Source organism: Taeniopygia guttata, chromosome 4 (assembly GCF_048771995.1).
Source record: "Taeniopygia guttata chromosome 4, bTaeGut7.mat, whole genome shotgun sequence".
Lineage (NCBI taxonomy): Eukaryota > Metazoa > Chordata > Aves > Passeriformes > Estrildidae > Taeniopygia > Taeniopygia guttata.
In genome coordinates, this window is record NC_133028.1 from 2,044,529 (window position 1) to 2,063,562 (window position 19,034).

The 19,034-nt window shown below is 66.2% G+C and overlaps 3 protein-coding genes across 7 annotated transcripts; 1 reads left to right on the top strand and 2 right to left on the bottom strand.

The window, feature by feature from the left end:
• Positions 1–304: 304 nt before the first annotated feature.
• CCDC142 (coiled-coil domain containing 142) lies at positions 305–6,435 on the bottom strand. Its single transcript, XM_072927859.1, has 11 exons — positions 6,295–6,435; positions 5,897–5,993; positions 4,322–5,581; positions 4,158–4,244; positions 3,734–3,898; positions 3,513–3,667; positions 3,276–3,428; positions 3,073–3,187; positions 2,824–3,001; positions 1,723–1,931; positions 305–570 (listed from the first exon to the last, which is right to left on the bottom strand). Exons 1-11 carry the CDS (start codon positions 6,340–6,342, stop codon positions 329–331), a joined length of 2,709 nt encoding a protein of 902 aa, XP_072783960.1. The 5' UTR covers positions 6,343–6,435; the 3' UTR covers positions 305–328.
• A 45-nt stretch (positions 6,436–6,480) lies between these two features.
• TTC31 (tetratricopeptide repeat domain 31) lies at positions 6,481–10,914 on the top strand. Of its 5 annotated transcripts, none has more exons than XM_072927861.1 (15): positions 6,481–6,622; positions 6,894–7,004; positions 7,366–7,628; positions 7,706–7,789; positions 7,925–7,993; positions 8,099–8,233; positions 8,317–8,545; positions 8,681–8,771; positions 8,841–8,982; positions 9,360–9,461; positions 9,543–9,615; positions 9,704–9,845; positions 9,927–10,001; positions 10,386–10,488; positions 10,572–10,914. In XM_072927861.1, the coding sequence occupies exons 2-15, from the start codon at positions 6,917–6,919 to the stop codon at positions 10,686–10,688; spliced, it is 1,713 nt and encodes a 570-aa protein (XP_072783962.1). In that variant the 5' UTR covers positions 6,481–6,622; positions 6,894–6,916; the 3' UTR covers positions 10,689–10,914. The 5 variants fall into 5 exon arrangements, with proteins under 5 accessions (XP_072783962.1, XP_030126324.4, XP_030126326.4 ...); XM_030270464.4 differs by lacking the exon at positions 6,481–6,622 and adding an exon at positions 6,660–6,808; XM_030270466.4 differs by lacking the exon at positions 6,481–6,622 and adding an exon at positions 6,660–6,808 and having other exon boundaries at positions 9,707–9,845.
• A 541-nt stretch (positions 10,915–11,455) lies between these two features.
• Positions 11,456–15,214, bottom strand: LBX2 (ladybird homeobox 2). The gene is made up of 2 exons (XM_032745203.3): positions 14,842–15,214; positions 11,456–11,922 (listed from the first exon to the last, which is right to left on the bottom strand). Exons 1-2 carry the CDS (start codon positions 15,161–15,163, stop codon positions 11,537–11,539), a joined length of 708 nt encoding a protein of 235 aa, XP_032601094.3. The 5' UTR covers positions 15,164–15,214; the 3' UTR covers positions 11,456–11,536.
• Positions 15,215–19,034: the final 3,820 nt, after the last annotated feature.

Here is a 19,034-nt window from a genome sequence, read left to right on the forward strand (position 1 = left end):
TAAGATTGAAAACTCTTTTCCATGGACAGAGATCACAGCCAGTGTCTCTGAGGGCACTGTACAGGGGGGTTCCTGACCCCTGCCAGGGTCCCAGGGCAGCCAGAGGGAAGCTCTGGATTCCCACACCTCACATGTTGTGCCCGTTAATCTCCTCCCCAGCCTCTCTGGGGGTACCCAAAGAAGCCCCAGCTATCCCCCTGGACCCCCAAGAGAATCCCACCCTGCACCCCCAGCCCGAATCTCAGGGTAACACCCCAGGGATGCCACCCCCCACACCCCAAAATCTCAGACACAGACACAACCATGGCGTTTGCAGCTTTATTCCGGGTCAGCCCTCGGGGCTGTTCCCCACACACGGCAGCCCCGGCACACGCCAGCGGCGGGCCCGGTGCAGCCGCAGGGACAGCCACTGCTGCTGGCTGCCCGGGAACGGGGACTCGGGCCGGGACGGGGGATCGGCCTCCGGAGCCAGCGGGGGGGTCCCCGGGATTGGGCCCAGCCCCTCCAGAGGGTCCAGGCCAGGCAGAGGATCCATGGATTGTTCCAGGGGGTGGACGCCTTCGTCTGAGCCTGGGAAGGGATGGATAGGTTGGATAGATGGATGGGTTGGTGTATCAGATCTTGCTTCTGATGGGGATTCCTATCCCCAGCTCCATCCCTGTTCCAATCCTTGTCCCTCTCCCTGTCCTCATCCATCTTTGTCACAGTCTCCTGATCCCTATCCCACCCTGTGTCATCCCAACTCCACCTCATCCCATCCCACCTCATCCCATCCCAATCCCGTTCCCATCCCATCCTATCCCCATCCCACCCCGTTCCCATCCCATCCCCAACCCGTTCCTATCCCATCTCCATCCCCATCCCCATCCCATCCCATTCCCATTCCCATTCCCATTCCCATCCCCATCCCCGTCCCCATTCCCACCCCATCCCCATCCCAATCCCGTTCCCATCCCGTCCCCATCCCGTTCCCATCCCATCCCCATCCCGTTCCCATCCCATCCCCACCCCGTTCCCATTCCCATTCCCATTCCCATTCCCATTCCCATTCCCATTCCCATTCCCATTCCCATTCCCATCCCAATCCCCATCCCGTCCCCATCCCATCCCCATCCCAATCCCATCCCCATCCCCGTTCCCATTCCCCCATCCCCATCCCAGTCCCATCCCATTCCCACCCTGTTCCCATCCCATTCCCATCCCCATTCCCATCCCCATTCCCATCCCCATTCCCACCCCGTTCCCAATCCCATTCCCATTCCCATTCTCATTCCCATTCCCATTCTCATTCCCATCCCATCCTGTCCCCATCCCATCCTGTCCCCATCCCATCACACATCCCCATCCCAATCCCATTCCCACCCCGTTCCCATCCTGTTCCCATCCCATCCCATCCCATGGATCCCATCCCATGGATCCCATCCCATCCCATGGATCCCATCCCATGGATCCCATCCCATCCCATGGATCCCATCCCATCCCATGGATCCCATCCCATCCCATGGATCCCATCCCATGGATCCCATCCCATCCCATGGATCCCATCCCATGGATCCCATCCCATCCCATGGATCCCATCCCATCCCATCCCATTCCATGGATCCCATCCCATCCCATGGATCCCATCCCATCCCATCCCATCAATGGATCCAATCCCATCCCATTCCATGGATCCCACCCCACCCCAATCCCACCCCAATCCCATCCCCGCCCCGCTCTCACAGCAGCGCCGCAGGCCGCCCCAGCCCCGGGGGGCTCCCCGCAGCCGCCCCGGTTGCTGCAGGAGGCACCGCAGGGCCGTGTCCGTGTGCCGGAAGACGCGGAGCGCGCGCAGCTCCCGCCGGGCCTCGGGAGGCAGCCCGGAGCGCTCCGAGCACACCAGGTCCCGCACGGCCTGGAAGTCCCTGCGCAGCTGCAGGGCACCCTGCAGGCTGGCAGGGGGACAGGGGGGTGTGGGACCCCTGGAATGGCCACCAGGAGCCCAGAGGACCCCCTGATGCTGCCACTGCCGCCAAGATCCCGGCACTGCTGTCGGACCCTCGCCGGGACCCCCAAGGTGCCCACAGAGCCTCTGGCACTGCCACCAGAGCCCCCTGTGACCCCGCTGGGACACCCTCAGTGGGACCCCAACCTGCCACTGACCCCCTGGCATGTCACTGGACCTCCAGCACTGCCACTGGGACCCCTGGAACTGCCACTGGGACCCCCAGGACCCCACTGGGACCCCTGGAACTGCCACTGGGATCCCTGGAACTGCCACTGGAACCCCCATGACCCCACTGGGACCCCTGGAATTGCCATTGGGACCTCTGGAACTGCCACTGGGACCTCTCAAATTCCCGCTGGGACCTCCAGCACTGCCACTGGGACCTCAAGGACTTCACTGGGACCTCCAGGACTTCACTGGGACCCCTGGAACTGCCACTAGGATCCCCAGGACCCCACTGGGATCCCCAGGACTTCACTGGGACCTCCAGCACTGCCACTGGGACCTCCAGGACCCCACTGGGACACCTGGAACTGCCATTGGGACCCCTGGAACTGCCACTGGGACCTCCAGGACTTCACTGGGACCCCTGGAACTGCCACTGGGACCCCCAGAACCCCACTGGGACCTCCAGCACTGCCACTGGGAACCCCAGGACCCCACTGGGACCCCTGGAACTGCCACTTGAACCCCCAGAACCCCACTGGGACCCCCAGGACTCCACTGGGACCCCTGGAACTGCCACTGGGACCTCTGAAATTCCCGCTGGGACCCCCAGGACCCCACTGGGACCCCCGGCACTGCCCACAGGCTGTGTCCCCCCCAATCCCCAGTACCTGAACTTGATCCGGCGGGTCAGGATGTGATCCATCCAGGCCTCCAGGAAGGCCGTGGTGACCCGTGCCAGGGTGGGCACCTGGGCATCGTGGGGCAGGGCCTGGGCCCCCTGCAGCACCTGCCCCAGCACCGCCTGCACCGCGGCCGCCGCGTAGGCGCTGGGGGAGCTGGGCAGCTCTAGGGGACACAGGGACAGAGTTCAGCCAGCCCCTCAATGCCCCCCACATCCCCCCAGCCCCAAAACCCACCGGCACGAGGCCCAAGCCGCCAGTGCCGGCCCAGAGGCATCGTCTGGTCGAAGATCTCGGCCGAGAGCCGCTTGCAGCTGGTGGAGAACATCCAGAGCACATCCCCGGAGAAGAGCTGGGACATGGGGTGACACGGGGTGACACTGGGTGACACGGGGTGACACAAGCATCCTCAGGGCCACCCTCCCACAGTCCCGCCAGACCTGGATGCTGTTGGCCACGTCGCGGATCTGCCGGCACAGCTGGAGCTCCCACGGGGATGGGGACTCAGGGGGGCTGTCCCCAGGAATGTCCCCCGGCTCAGGGAAGGTCCCGCTCACCTGCAGCATCAGCTGCTCCACCTCTGCCTTCAGCACCTGGAGGAGAGCAGGAGGAGTGAGTCCAGCCTTGCTGTGCCCCCCTAGACCCCTGTGCCCACCATGCCCGCCGTGCCCACGTACCTGCAGGTCCCCCTGGGTGAGCAGCAGGAACTGAGGTAGTGCCCAGGCCGCCAGGTACCGCCCGGCCCGGCCCGTCAGCCACGCGTGGGCGGCCGCCACCGCCGCCAGGCACCGGCCCAGCACCTGCAGCCGCGGGCAGAGACCCCCGGGGGGGGCTATGGGTGGGGGTCAGCACGCAGAGGACCCCCAGACCCACCTGGCCCAGCCCAGACCCCTCTCACCGTGCGGGCGGGCGGGCAGCAGGCGCAGGCAGCGCAGGGCCAGTGCCAGGGCGGGGAAGAGGCGCTGGAGCTGTTGGGCTGTGCGGCTGCAGCCTGGCCCTGGGGAACCCCCTGGAGCCTCCAAGCACTTGTCTGACAGCCCTGAGCCCAGAGCACGGGTAAAATCTGGAGGAGACACAGTCAGAAAACTCCAACATCCCCTCTTTCACCCCACACCCCACATCCAACCCTTCTCAGCGTACCCCACTTGTCTGACAGCCCTGAGCCCAGAGCACGGGTGAAATCTGGAGGAGAAACAGCCAGAAAGCTCCAACATCCCCCTGCTTTCACCCCACACCCCACATCCAACCCACTGCCTCACCCCATATCCACCAAGCACCCCACATCCCGCCCCACCCCCTGCACCCCCTGTAGCCCCCCATACCCGTGTCCCAGCTGCAGAGGACGCTGCGGCACAGCAGGCGCAGGCACAGCCCCCCCAGCTCCTCCTGGCACTCGGTGGGCACACGGGCTGTGGGGACACAACGGGGCTCAGGGCAGTGCAGGGACACCCTCAGGGAGCCCCACACCCCCTGCACCCCCACTCACCAACAGCCAGCGCACGGCTCAGCTCCCACGCCGCGGTGACAGTGGCACTGGGGGTGGCAGGAGGGGTGGCCGGGCTGTCTGCCAGCACGGTGCCCACCGCCTCCCACAGCAGCGGGCGGTACCGGGCGCTCAGCGTGGCGGCCACGGGGCCGTGGGTGGCATCCAGCCAGCGCACGGCCTTCCAGAGCTCAGGGCTCTCTGACAGCACTGGCTGCCACAGGCTGTCAGCTGAGGCCACCAGCGCCCCAAAAACGCGTCCCATCAGCTCCTCATCCTCCTGGCACAGTGCTTGCAGCTCGGCCGCCAGCACGGGTGGTTCCTCTGCCGCATCTTGCCCCGCTGGTTGTGGCACTGCCACGTCCTCCCAGCGGATCTGTTTGTCCCTGATGGTGCCACTCTGGTGCCACAGGAGAGGCCGGAGCCTCTGTGCCACGGCCCGGCCCCGCTCGGCCGCCAGCAGCCGCAGCACCTCACCCACCGTGAAGGCAGCAGGGGCTGTCACCTCAGGGCTCAGCTCCTCCACCACGCCATTGTAGATCTCCAACCCCTGGAAGAGGTCAGCCAGGCACTCAGAGGTCGGGATGGAGCTGCCGAGCTCCCGCAGCCGTCCCTCGATGCGCTGTCTGGTCAGGCACGCTGCCATCAGCGCCGTCACCAGCAGCGCCCGCCGCATGTGCTGCACGGCCTCGCCTCGCCGCTGCAGCAGCGCCCGCAGCCATGCATCCATCCGCAGCCGCCGCAGCAGCGCTGCCCAGTGCCCCGCGTGCGCCCGCAGCTCCTGGCACAGCTCCCGCAGCGCCGGATGGGCGTGCCCGGTCTCTGTGGGTCCCGGCAGCGCCAACAGCCGCCGCAGGAATTGCGAGGAGGCCTCGAGGCGTCGAGCGAAGTCGCGGGCCAGGCGGAGCTGGTGGCGGTGCCGCAGCAGCGCGTGCAGGGCGGCTCCGCGCTCCGCCACGCGCTGACGGATGGTGTCCGCCGAAAAGTCACCGGTGCTGCCGGTGTGGGGCCGAACGTAGCCCAGGAAGGTCTCGGTGCGAGGGTCCTCCCAGATGCACAGGCAGCGGTGTAGTCCTGGGAAGCTTTGCTCCAGCGGGAGCACGATGGATGCTGCTTCATCCTCGTCGTCCTCGTCGTCGTCCTCGTCGCCGTCACCGCGCCGGTTCGACCGTGGGGACAGCAGGCGGCGCAGCCCCGGGGTGACGCTGCGCAGCATGGCCTCTGCCCGCTGCAAGGAGCGGGCCAGGGGCCCCCGCGACCCGCCTGGGGGGCACGGGACCCTCAGGATGGTGGGGCAGGGACCCTGGTGGAGGGTACGGACTCCCAGTTTGAAGAACCATGCTATGGGGCAGCACCTGCATTGCCCCATCACTGCCCCATGACCACCCTAACCCTGAGACCCCCAGGACTCTGTTCTGTCCCCCCAGGACCCCACAGCCCATCAACGCCTCCCCAAGGACCCTGGACCCCATTAGGATCCTTCACACTCCCCCCAGGACCACTCACCCCATCAGCATCCCCGCAGCCCCCCAGAACACCACACCCCATTGTGGTCCCCGCAGCTCCCGGGGGTCTCACCGGGCTCGGGGGGCTCTCCGCGGGCAGCCCCATCACCCGGTGCCGGCCGGGCCGTCAGCATCAGCAGGATGAGGCCGCCCAGGCCGCCATCGCCCGCCTGGAGGGGTTCGGGGGGCTCAGGACCCCAAACCGGGGCGGTGGGCGGGGCCAGAGATGACCACGCCCACTGCACCGATGACCACGCCCACCTCTACGCTGACCACGCCCACCATATCACGCCCCAGCTCAGCCCCGCCGTGACCACGCCCCCGTCCGTTTGGCCCCGCCCCCCGCGCCGTTGCCATGGCGACGCAGCGCCGCCCGGGCCCGGTGCCCCCCTTGCCTGCCCCGTTACCGGCCCGGCCCCGCCGCTGCCCCGTGAGGGGTGTCCGAGCCCCCCCTGCCCCGAGCGGCCTCACCTGCAAGCACAGCTTTTCACCGCGCCGCTCAGCGTCGCCGGCGTCCATACCGGGCCATACCGGGGGCGGCAGCGCCAGCAAAGAAGCTTAGGCCGCGCCCTCGCTAATCCGCGGGGCCGGGCCAAGCTGGCGGCCAGAACGGGCCCGGCGTGGAGGGGCGGGACGAGAGGCGGAGGTCGGCGGAGCGCAGGGCCTTGCGGCAGGCGGGGACGGCGGGAGCGGATGCGGAGCGCCGGTGCCGCTCCGTGCGGGCCCTGCGGGCCGCCGTCCTGCCCTCACGCAACATGGCGGCCACGGCCTCAAGCGGCGGCGCCGTGACGTTGTTCCGGTAGGCCCGTGATGCCGTGCTGAGGCGCGGTGGCGGCGGCGGCGGTGGTGGTGGCGGTGGTGGCGGAGGCGATGCGGGGCTCAGGCGGGACGCGGGAGGAGGACGGGCCCGGAGCGGGCAGCTTCGGGCCTGCTGCCGCCACCTGCCCCTGGGGCTGCACGCCCGGCCCCGCTGGCTGGAGCGGCGGTACGGGGCACGGGGGGCGGGGGTGGGAGCGCAGAGCCCGGGCTCGGTTTCGGTTCCGCCTCACGGGTGTTTGTGTTTCTCGCAGCGCCCTTCTGCCCCCGGCACCGTATGTCCAGCTTCGCCGACCTGCCGGTACCGGTGCAGGGCCCGGTGGTTAAGTACAAGGGAGAGGAGGTTTGTCTGCTCTGGGAGGACGGTGAGTGCGGCGGGGGCTACCGGGGAATGCCAGCGGTGGGGGCTGCCGGGATCCGGTGCATGAGACCTCACACACTTCAATTTGGCTCGGGCTATGCTTTTCCCCATTTCCAGGCAGCCCTGTGACTGGGATCAGATAATTGTGGTCCCCTCCCCTCCTGCGGGAAGCCAGAAATCCCTCCCTGTCCTTAGCCTGGATAAAGCCATGTCCCGTCCTGTTGGCTCTCTTTTCCCCTTCATCTCATGGAATAAAATAGCTGGACAGATACATCGGAGAATGTATCGCCCATATATCTGGGCTAGCCTGATGATTCGGGGGGCTGAGCGGGATGGGAGTGTCACACGCCCCGTTCTCCTGCCAGGCCCCACGGTGGATTACTACCCGCTGTACTACGACGACGACGACGACGATAATTACCATTATGATGAGGACGAGCTGGACGCGGGTTTGCCGTTCTTGGACGTTCCCGTGGTGGAGGGAGCGGTTCCCTACAGCTACTGCGGCTTCCGCAAGTCCTTCCTGTGCTCGGAACCGCCCCCGCCACTCCCCCGCACCTCTCCCACCGCCCTGGACGCGCGGCTGGACCGGCTGCCCACGCCCCGCTGCCCCCGGCTCACGGCAGAGGTGGGAAGTCCCTTTGCTGTCCCCTCCCCCAGCTCGGGGCCCCGGGGATGTCCTGACTCGGGGTGTCCCTCCTGCAGGAAGCTGAGAAGAACGCGCAGGAGCTGGTGGCAGAGGAGGAGCGGGCGAAGAGGAAGGCAGAGAAGAAGAAGCTGAAGAAGAAGGTGGGCGAGGTCACAGCCAACCCCTGGGGATTGGGGGCACTGCCTCTTCTTGGGGTCCCTGAGCTCGGGGATTGCCTGGCTGGGGGCATTTCTCTGCCTGGCACCTGCTCATGAGTCTGTGTCCTCCCTTTCCAGAAACAAAAAGACAGAAAGAAACGGGAGAAACTGGGCCAAGAGCAGAAAAACAAAGAGAACACTGACCCGGTGAGTGACCAGTCTAGACCCCCTGTGCTGTTCTGGGGGTGCCCAGAGGTGGGGGTCAGCCAGCACCCCCTAGCCCTGTCACCTCACCCCTCTTTCTCCTTGCAGAGCCCCCCAAGTGGCCCTGCAGGCACCTCAGATGGTGCTGAGGATGAGGGATGCTGCCCAGAGCCCTCCCCGTGCCCTGGGGACTCCACAGTCCCCTCAGGGGAGCCTGGGCCAGAGGACACAGCAGTGACAGAGGTGAGGGACAGTCTCCCCAGGGGGACCAAGTGGGGGTGGGGGGTCCCAGGGCTCTGCCTGCCCATCCCTCCCTGCTTCCCCAGGAGGAGCTGGACCTGAGCTGCACTTTTGTCTGCAAAGCACGGGAGAAGGCGGGGGTCAGGCTGCCTCCCCCGGGCAGTGACCAGTCCCCCGGCACACAGAGCGTGGAGCCAAGCAGGAAGGTGCCAGAGAAGGCAAGTGGGGAGCCTGTGGGGACACCTGTGTCCCCACAGCCCCTCCAGGCCAGGCCACCCAGCCCCAGCACGGTGGAGCAGAGCCTGGCGCTTGCAGGTCAGTGCAGGGACCCCCAGAGGGGCGAGGGGAGGGCACTGGGGGCTCTCCCTGCTTCTTCCCAGCTCAGAGGGGCTGTGCTAGGGGAGCTGTCCCTCTTGTGTCCTCACTGAGCACCCCGTGTCACCTCCCCAGGCCACGGCATCGAGGCAGCCCAGATGGGCCAACACACTGAGGCCGTCTGGGCTTTCACCGTCGCTCTGGAGCTGAACCCCCGGGAACACCGGTGAGCAGAGGGGCTTGGGGGGTGCTGGGCTGGGAGAGCCAGGCCTCAGTGACACCCCCATCCCCACAGCTTCCTGGGGAACCGCTCCTACTGCCTGGAGAAGCTGGGCCGGTACGAGGAGGCGCTGGCGGACGCGGAGGCGGCGCTGGCGCTGCGGCCGGGCTGGCCCAAGGGCTCCTTCCGCAAGGGCAAGGCCCTGAGGGGGCTTCAGGTACCTGGGGGGGCTCCAGGGACTGTGCAGGGGGGCTGCAGGAGGTGGGTCCTGCCATGGCTGGGTGAAAGGAGTGAGGATGGGGCTTTCAGAGTGGCTGAAGGTGCTGTTGGAGACAAACAGGGGGTTTTGGAGTGCTGGTGGGCTGAGGGGTGCCAGGGGGTCTGGGTGGGGGCTGTGGGGAGCTGGATGCTTTGGGTGAGGGGTGTGGGGCTGGTTGTGTTATTTGTGAGTAGGGCCTGGGTGGGCTGGGCAGGGTAGGGCTGCTGTGCTGGGGGGATGTCAGCGAGGCTTTGAGGTGCCATTTGGGTTGGATGGGGGGGTGTGGGGTGCCCGTGGGGCCGGGTAGGGGGTCGCAGGTGCCCTCTGGCCCCCAGCTCTACGCCGAGGCCGTGCGCACCTTCGAGGAGCTGCTGCTGCAGGATGGGACCTGTGCTGAGGCAGCAGCGCAGCTGGAGGAGTGCCGGGCCCTGCTGCAGGTCAGACCCCCATTCCCAACCCCCCACCCCCTGCCCCGTGTCCTGCTGTGCCCCCCAAGCCTCACCCCTGTCCCCTCACAGCAGGGCAGCCGCCCCGGCGGTGTCCCCGTGTCCCCTTTCCTGCTCAAGGCTAAGGAGCCGCTGTCTCTCCCTGGTAAGGGACAGGGGTGGGTGGGCTTGGGGGACCCTGGGGGTATCCCTGTGTCCCCATGGGTGCTGGACCCCTTTGGCCCCCTCGGCAGCAGGATGGACAACCAGGAGCTGCCAGGACACGGGTGACAAAAGTGTGACAACAGGCAGTGCCAGGACCCCCACAAAAGACCCAGAACGGGCACCTGCTGTGGCCAGTGGCCACCCAACACTGCCACCGAGCCACCCTGCCAGGTATGGGGGACTGGTGATTTGGGAGGGGGGCCCAGAGTGGGGCAATGCTGGCTCTGGTGACACCAGGATGGCTCTTGGCAGGGACTGCTTCCCGCTCTGGGTGGGCAATGTCACCTCCCACATCACTGAGACGGTGCTGCGTCGTGCCTTTGGCCGGTGAGTGACCCCCGGGACCTCCCCTCCTCCAGGACCCCTGGCACAGCCCTGCTGACCCCCAGGCTCCCCAGCTCTGTCCCTGTCCTCGTTCTCTGGTGGCTTTGGGGAGTCATGTCTGACTCACACGCCGCCCCCAGATTTGGGGGTCTCTATCCCACACCTTGGGGCGTCTTTACCTGTTCCTCCTCAGGTTTGGGAGTCTCTGTTTCCCCATTCTGGAGACTTTGGGGTGCCTCAGTCTCCCATCTTTGGGAGTCTTTCACCCTTCCTCAGCTGCTGGGGGTTGCCAACCCTGCAGGTTTAGGGGTCTCTAACCCTCCACCTCCCCATTTAGGACTCTCTAACTGTTGCCCCCCCAACATTTGGGGGTTCTGTGCCCCCCAGGTTTGGGGAGATCCGCTCCATGCGGCTGCTGCCGGGGCGTCGCTGTGCCTTCATCAACTTCAGCGGCAAAGCCGAGGCCGAGGAGGCCTTCAGGGCCATGCAGGTGAGCTGGGGGGGACTCGTGGGACCCCCTGTCCCCACTGAGGACCTGTCCAGGTGACAGCTGCCAGCTCCTTGTGTCCCCAGGGTGCCACCTTGGAGGGCAGCAAGCTGTTGCTGCAGCTCAAGCACCCGGCCCACGCCACGCCAGCCCCCGTGCCCCGTGCCAAGGGCAAGGCCACCCCCGGGGGGCTGCTCAGTTGACCCCACTCTGTTGTGGGGGGCTCCTGGCAGCCCCCCCCTCACCTGCCTGTACCTGCCTGTGCCTTGTCACCCACTGCCAGGGGTGGGAATGTGTCCCTCTCGTGCCTTGGGGGTGCTGGGGGTCAGCAGCCTCATGTCTGAGGGGTTGGCCTTGGGCTGTTCCCCGTGACCCCTCAGGTATTTGTACCAATTTGGGGTTTTTTAATAAAGCTGAGGTTTCTTTTTCTGTCTGGCCTTGTTTTGGGTTGGTGTCCCTCAGCCTCTCTGCCACCCCCCCTGTCCCTTGTCCACCCCGTGTCCCCCTCTGTCCCCAGGGGGACAGCAAGCGAGGTCTCTACCCCCCCTTAATGTCACTGCTTGGTGACAGGAGCTTGGGAGGGGGGGTGTGACAGCCGTGAGATCAAATACAATTTGATTAATATGCAAATTGAAGGGGGCAGGGGCTGCCGCAGCCGGTAATTAATCACCGGTTAAAACAAATTAATGCCCGCGGTGGGAGGTGCTCGCCTGGAAAAAATTGGGGGGGGTGGGGGGTCCATATTAAGGTGTTGCCTTTATTGCAAATATTTACATCGGGGCTGATAGAAAATAAAATAAAATTAAAAATGAAAAGATGAACAAAAAAGCTGCAAAAGGATGCGCTGGGTGGGGGAGGGGGGGGCGAGTCCCTCCAAACGGAGCCGAACGGGAACCGAATGGATCCGAACGGAGCCGAACCGGATCCGAACGGGGCTGAACGGAGCCGAACGGAGCCGAACGGGGCCGAACGGAGCCGAACCGGATCCGAACGGAGCCGATCCCGCCCGAGAGGAGCCGCGTGGATCCGAGCGGAGCCGACCGTGCTCAGCTCAATCCGCCACGTCGATCTCCTCCTCCGAGAGCTCCGCGGGCTCTGCGGTCCCGGTGCCGTTACCGGGAGCCCCCGGTGGCTCGGGCAGCCCCGCCAGCTGCTGCAGGGCGGCGGGGGGCAGCGCTTGCAGCGAGGCCACGTCCGCCCGTAGCTCCTCCAGGTCCCGTTTGAGTTTGGCACGGCGGTTCTGGAACCAGGTGATGACCTGAGCGGCGGAGAGCGCCAACCGCGCCGCCAGCGCGTCCCGGTCCACCGGGGAGAGGTAGCGCTGCCGCCGGAATCGCTGCTCCAGCTCCCGTAGCTGCTGCGCCGTGAATGCGGTCCGGGATTTGCGACGTTTCCTGCACGGAGGGCGCGGGCCCGAAGCGCCCGGTGGGGACGGACCTGCGGAGATAGCGGGGTTAGGGCACGGAAACCGGGGAGCAGCACCGGGAACCGCACCGGGTGCCCGGTTGTGAAGTGCCTGCGGGTGCAGGGCATCGCACCGGGAACGGCACCGGGAACCGCACCGGGCAGCGGTCCGCGGGTGCCCGGTTGTGAAGTGCCTGCGGGTGCACGGCATCGCACCGGTAACGGCACCGGGATGCCCGGTGGGGAAGGGTTTGTGGGGCAGGATACCGGCATGGGGAGCCGGACAGCACCGGCACCGCAGCGGCGTCAGGTCAAACACACCGGGACGCGCACCGGGACCCACCCCGAGCGCTGCGGGTCCCGTGCCGTGCCGGGACACCGGTAACTGCAGCCGCACCGGCCCCGCCGACTCCCGGTAGCGAACGGAGACCAACCGGTCCACATCGAACCCAACGCAGACGAGCCGTACCAAACCGAGTCTTGCCCAACCGAACCGAGCAAACCGGCACCGGGAAGCCGGAATCACCGTTCTACAGCGGCCCCGGTGGTGTCGGAGTCGCCCCCGTTGCGACCGGGGCTGAGACACCCGTGTCCCGCCGGCAGCCAGGAACGGAGCCGGGAGTCTCGGTAGAGAACCGGGAACCTCCTCTACGATCCAGGAGAACCGTGCTGGTCCCCAGATTCGCTCCGGTCGCCTCTCCCGGTCCCGGTGCTGTCGTTGCTGCCCGTAGCGACCCAGAGAACCCCCGGCGGGATCCCGATCGCCGCCCCGATCTCTTTCCCGTTCCAGCCCCGCCGCTGCCGGTAACACCGAGCCGCCTCTCGGTAACGCGGCCGTGCGTCCCGCAGTAACAGCGGCGGTTCCCGGTGTCCCCCGGACCCCACTCCTTGCTCGGTAGAAGAGCCCCCGGTGGTCCCGGTCGAGTCCGTGGGTCCGTCCCGGTAGCACGGCTTTACCGAGGTCGCGAAAACCCGATCGGTCCGTCAGTCAGTAACGGGGCTTCCAATCCAATCCCGGAGCCCCGATTGGCGCCGTTTCTGTCCGTTCTTCCATCCCGGTAACGGGGATTTACCCCCGCTCAGGGAGCTCTGATCTCTCCGTGCTCAGTCCGTCCTTCCGTGGCGGCGTTTTCGTTGATCACGGAAGCCCCGGGCTGTCCCGCTGTGTCGGTGGGTCCGTCCCGGTAACGGGGTTTTACTTGAATTACCGGCACCTCCCGGCTCGTTCCGCCGTTACCCGCGGCCGGTTCGCCACCGGGTTTTGTTAATTCCGAGATCCCCGCTCGGCCGTGTCCGTCTGTCCGACCGGTACCGAAGCTTCACTCCCGCTCCGGGAGCCCCGATCGCTCCCGTGTTTGTCCAGCCGGCAGCGGGTTTGTTTTTTTTTAATTTGGTTTTTTGGGGTTTTTTTTTTGGTTTTTTGGGTTTTTTTCCGTTCATTTTTATTAGTCCCGTGTCTGTCCTTCCGTCTGGCCGGTAACGGAATTTACCTCCGCCCCGGGAGCCTCGTTCGTTCCCATTTTTGTTTGATAACTCGCGTTATTTCGGTTTTTGGTGGGTTTTTTTTGATCCATATTCTGTCGATATGTCCGTCCGGTAATGGCCCTTTTAACCTTAATTCCGTGAGCTCCGATCGGCCCCGTTTTTACCCGTCTGTCTGTCCCGGAAAAAGGAATTTTTCGCCCCCGTTCCTGTCCGTCTGTCCACCCGGTAACGGGATATTTTTGCTCACTTATTTCGTTCCTTGCCGTGATAACGGAGGGTTTTTACCTTAAAACCGGGAGGCCGAGACGTCCTCGTTCTGTTCGTCTGTCCGCCCGTTAACGAATTGCTTTATTCGTTAATCACGGGATCGCTGCTCTGTCTGTCCGTCTCTCTGCCCGCTATAGTTCCTTAATTACCGGAGCACCTCTCCGTAATTAGGGATTTTTTTTTTTACCCGTTAATTACCGGAGTCTGGCTCCATTTTCGTTCATCTCTCCGGTCGGTAACGGAGGTTCGGTTACTCACGGGAGAGCTGATCCGTGTCCGTGTCCGTCTGTCCGAAGGGTTTTTCGTTACCGGCGTGAGCCGCGTTGTGCACAATCGTATCCGTTAATTACCGGCACGCTGCTCTGCCGTCACTGTCGTTCTGTCTGTCCCGGTAATATTTTTTTTTCCACGTTAATCACGGAGACTCTCTGTCCGTCTCAGTAAGGGACGGTAATCGTTTTTTTTGCTTTAATTACCGGAGCCTTTTTCGGTCTGTCCGTCCCGGTAACGGTTTTATTCATGCTTGTCCGTGTGTCCCTCCGTGTGAGGGATTTTCCGTTAATCCCGGACACTCGATCTGTCCGTCCGTGTCCGTCTCTCCAACCGAGGAACGGATTTTTTCATTCCCGGGGGCGCCGTGCTGGCTGTCGGTTTCCGCCCGTCCTCCCGGTTCGACCGAGCCCGGGAGATGTGGGGCCGGTTCTTCGGACCCCGCCGGTACAGGCGGTGCTCCAGCAGACCGAGCCCCGGACGGAGCCGCCGTTCCCCTGAGGCTCGGCGCCGGTACCGGGTTTCCGTTGCCGGAGGGTCCGATCCGCCACTTGGCCCCCGCGCTCGGTCACGGTCACGGTCACGGCTCGGCCGCCCGGTCTCACGGCTCCCGGTAAAGCTGCCGGCCCCGGGGCGAGCGGTTCTCCCGGTGCTCCGGTGCCTGTGGCGGCTCACCGGGGCTCGCTCCGGTTCCCGGGACTTGTCCCTCCCTCCGGACTGAGGCTGCCGCGTGTCCCCGGTGTCCCGGCGGAGCACCGGCGGCTTCTCGGGCCTCCCATCCCCGTTCACCCCTCTGGGACAAGGAGGAAACTTCCCGGGACGGCGGACGAGGGGCCTCCCCACCGCCCTCCAGCCCCGCCACCTGCCCGGTGCCCGGTTCCCGGTGCCCGGTGCTCCTGCCCCGCCCCGGCAGCCCCCCGGTCCCGGTACCTCCGGCCGCCTGCAGCATTCCCAGCTCCAGCCCCTGGAAGGTTTTACTGGCGAGTTCCTCCAGCGCCCAGAGCGGCGAGGCCGGGCCGCAGCCGCCGCCGCCGCCGCGGGGCCCTGTCGGGGCGGGGGGGGCGGCGGCACCGGTCCCCGTCCCGGGGGGGCTCCCGCCGCGGGGACGTCCGAGGATATCCTCGATGCCGAAGGGGGTCAGCGGTTTTGTGGTGTTGGCGGGGGGCGGGAGCCGGTCCAGGGGGCTCCGCCGGTGGCCGCCGACCGCGGCGGGCAGCGGGGGGGAACCGGCCGCCTCCCCCGCCGAGGTCATGCCGGGACCGGGACCCGCGCCGGGAGCGGGACCCGCCGCCACCGCCCCCCCTCCCCCCCCCCAGCCCCGCGATTCCCGTTCCACCGCCTTAAAGCCCCGGGATACCGGGAGGAGGAGGAGGAGGAGCCACCGACGCCCCCCCTGTCGAGGGGGGGGGGACCGACCCCTCTCCGCCACTACCGGGGCGCAGCCCCGCGCCTTCCCCCCGTTGTCTCCCCCATTTTAACCTACCCCGGAGGGTCCCCCCTCCTCCTCTGCTCCCTCCTCATCCTCACCGCGGCTCTTACCCTCACCCAAAAATTTATTGGCTCTTTTGCTCTAAAATGCCCCATAAAAGCATCGGGGCCGCGGCTGGGAGTGATTAAGCCCTTTTGGGTGGGTTTTGGGTTTCAGAGCCATAAATTTCCCCCCCCCCCACCCCAAACCTCTCCCCGCCACATTCCCGCTGCCCTTTCCCGGTACAAATAGCTCCGGGATTTCGGCCGCTCGTAAAAATCCCGGGATGCCGCACACGCAGGTGAGGCCCGGCAGGCGACGCCGCCTCCGGATTATCCGGCGGGTTTGGGGTCGGGGGATGCCGAATCTCTTCTCCGGAGAGGCGATTCGGTCCCCCCCGGCCCCAATCCCGTCGGGTGTCCCCATGGATGTGTCGCTGGGATCGGGGACACGGGGGTCACGGCGGTAATGAACCTGCGGCCGGTGGCGGGGGGTGCCCGGTGGGAGCACACGGAGCCGGTTTGGGGGAGCAGGTGCAGGGGGACCCGCCGATGTCGGGATTATGGAAGTGGGGAGGGGGTGAGGGGGATTTTTCCAATCTTGCTGACAAAGGCAGAACGCGATCTCCCGGCTGGAAATCGGAGTTTGACAAATTCAACCTTGAAATTTCCCAGCAGCCGGAGCAATTAAAGGGTTGGGGATGGGGGGGGGGGAGGGTGGGGAGGGGGCTCGGTTTGGGAGAGGGACACGGGGCCCCTCGCACGGCGGCGTGCCGGGCACGGCGGCGTTTGCACGGATTCCTCGCACGCGGCTTTTGTCCTCTCCGCAGGGCGCGGGGAGATGGCGGAGCCGCCGCTGCCGCACGTGCCGCCGGTTCTCACCGGGGAACGGAGCCCGTCCCGAGCTGGGACCCCCCAATCCCACTCGGTTGGAGCGCTGTGAGCCCGGTCCCTTCCAGCAGCACCGCTGGAACGAGTTCACCGTGCCGGCCGCAAGGCCCTGGCTGCCCGGTGAACCGGGAACGGGGGTCGCAACCCTTCCCGGGGATCCAACCCCATGGGGGTTTCAGTCCTGGTTTAACGCTCTGGGACACGCAGGATTGGAAATCGCTTCTCGGGGTGATTCCGTGTTCGTGTGTGGATGGGGAATTGCGGCCGCCCACCCGCCGAGCAAACCCCGCCGGGAACGCTCCGGTTCCACCGGGACCAGCGGGATCCCGGCAGCCGAGCCCCGGGCTGGGGGTGTGGGAACCCTCCGGATCTGCAGCGGATGGGTGGGATGTCACCCTCACCCCATCGCCCCCACTCATCAACATCACCCCCCGTTATCACCCGCGTTGTCCTTGCGGTGAATCCCTGCGCACCCAAGGGTGCTCCCAGATCATGGTGCTGTCACCTCTTTCCCTCCCGGAGCCCCCCACTCGTCCCCGAGTGAGGCATTTCTGGGGTGGGCTGAGCTCCCCCACCCTGCAGACCCCTCCGGCTTCCCCTCGGGGTGGGAAGCGCCGGCTCCGGCTGTCGGGAACACAGGATGGGAAACGCTTTTCACCCCAAACCACAGGGTGGGAACAAAATGAGCCCTCGGGGGTTTTACAGGAACACGGGAGTTTCCTGCGGAGCCGGGAGAGCGCCCGGAGCTGGCCCGTGGCCCGAGGGGACGGTAACGGAGGTACCGGGCACGCCCGCGGCGTAGGGATGAGGGCACCCCAGGGCATCCTGGGGGTGCTTCCGTGTCCCCCCCACCCAACATCCCCATCCTGGGGGTGCTGCCGTGTCCCCCCCACCCAATATCCCCATCCTGGGGGTGCTGCCGTGTCCCCCTCACCCAACATCCCCATCCTGGGGGTGCTGCCGTGTCCCCCCCCAACCCAACATCCCCATCCTGGGGGTGCTGCCGTGTCCCCCCCCCACCCAACATCCCCATCCTGGGGGTGCTGCCGTGGCTCCGAGCACCGGCAGCTCCCGGTATTCCCCCACCCGGAGAGCCGCCGGGAACGGGGTGCCGGGGTGCCGGTGCTCCAGGAGCGGGGGGTGCCAACACAATTCGGGGTGCGGCACCCCCGTAACGCGTTTCCCCCGCCCCGCACCGCCCTGATCCATTATTTATCGGCTCCATCCCAATATTGCGCTCGGTAACGCGATTAGGGCCTCGGCCCCGCGCGGCCCCGGCACATGGAAATCGCTGGCAAATGAATTTTCCTTTAATAAGGGAACAGCTCGGTGCGGAATTAAAGTGTAAGGAGCGGCGGCAGCGGCGGGGGGGTACCGGGAGCCCCCCCGAGCCGGGGGACGGGACCCCAGCAATTAGTGGCAATAAATCCTGACCCCGCGGTGGGCTGGGAGCTCAGCGGGGCCGGGAATAATGGGATTACACCTGGCTCCGGTGGATGGGATGGATGTGTCGGGAGTCGGGGGAGACGGGGATCCCTCCCTGGGGCTGTTGGCAAATCATCGATTCATTAACGGCAGCGGCATCGCCCCCCGCGCTCCGGTACGGGGGGAGCGGGGGGATGGGGATGGGGATACGGATATGGGGACGGGGATGTGGACATGGGGATACGGACATGGGGACGGGGATGTGGACATGGGGATGGGGATGGGGATATGGGGATGGGGATATGGGGATGGGGATACGGACATGGGGATACGGACATGGGGATGGGGATGTGGACATGGGGATGGGGATGTGGACATGGGGATATGGACAGGGGGATGGGGATACGGACATGGGGATGGATATACGGATATGGGGACGGGGATACGGACATGGGGATGGGGATACGGACATGGGGATACGGATATGGGGACGGGGATGTGGACATGGGGATGGGGATGTGGACATGGGGATGGGGATGTGGACATGGGGACAGGGATACGGACATGGGGACGGGGATACGGACATGGGGATGGGGATACGGACATGGGGATGGGGATACGGATATGGGGATGGGGATACGGATATGGGGATGGGGATACGGACATGGGGACAGCGCAGGACTAGGGACACGCGGGGCTTTGCACATGCCACCCACGGCTGCCACACCCGCGTGTCTGCGTGGCCACAAGCACCCCAGCAGGCACAGCTGGCTGCAGATGTGTGCAGGTGTGCACAGAGCGCTCAGGGACACAGCAGCTCACATCCAGAGCCACCACACGCGTGGAGCCATGAGTCCCGGAGTGCCAGGGACCGGCCGGGGACAGCGGGTCCCAGCTGCCGCACCCCCCCGGGATCCCCCGCTCGCTCCGGGGCCTCCATTTGTGCCTGGGCCAAACTCTCAGCCAAATGGGCCGTGGGCGGAGTGGGGGGGTTGCATTTCAAAGGCTCCGGTTGCGGCAAACGCCGCTGCCCCCCCGCCGGGCCCTCGGCCGCCCACGCCCCCTGACCCCCGCACGGCACTGCCGCGGTGGGGAGGGGGTCCCCCCCGTGCCCTGCCCCGGTATTGGGACCCCCGTGGGGTCGGGGTGGGTTCAGAGTGGACCTGCGGCTTTGGGGCGTGGGGTCCCCATCGCGCCGTGGCGTGGGGTCACCGAGTGGGGGTCTCTGTACCGGAGGAGCGAGGGGGGGCAGCAACCGGGATGGAGAGGGTGGGGAGGGTGGGGTGGGGGTTCCGAGTGGCTCCCGCTGGTGCCTTACGTGGGGTACCCACAGCGCGCCC

Excerpts from the sequence above, each read along its gene's own strand:
- CCDC142 (XM_072927859.1), bottom strand. The coding sequence starts at position 6,342 with ATGGACGCCGGCGACGCTGAGCGGCGCGGTGAAAAGCTGTGCTTGCAG. Across the intron at positions 5,582-5,896 it reads CGGAGAGCCCCCCGAGCCCG|GCGGGTCGCGGGGGCCCCTG; the intron begins GTGAGACCCCCG and ends CGTGCCCCCCAG. Across the intron at positions 3,188-3,275 it reads ACGTGGCCAACAGCATCCAG|CTCTTCTCCGGGGATGTGCT; the intron begins GTCTGGCGGGAC and ends CCCATGTCCCAG.
- TTC31 (XM_030270464.4), top strand. The coding sequence starts at position 6,694 with ATGCGGGGCTCAGGCGGGACGCGGGAGGAGGACGGGCCCGGAGCGGGC. Across the intron at positions 6,809-6,893 it reads CCCCGCTGGCTGGAGCGGCG|CGCCCTTCTGCCCCCGGCAC; the intron begins GTACGGGGCACG and ends TGTTTCTCGCAG. Across the intron at positions 9,846-9,926 it reads CCACCGAGCCACCCTGCCAG|GGACTGCTTCCCGCTCTGGG; the intron begins GTATGGGGGACT and ends GGCTCTTGGCAG.
- LBX2 (XM_032745203.3), bottom strand. The coding sequence starts at position 15,163 with ATGACCTCGGCGGGGGAGGCGGCCGGTTCCCCCCCGCTGCCCGCCGCG. Across the intron at positions 11,923-14,841 it reads AATGCTGCAGGCGGCCGGAG|GTCCGTCCCCACCGGGCGCT; the intron begins GTACCGGGACCG and ends CTATCTCCGCAG.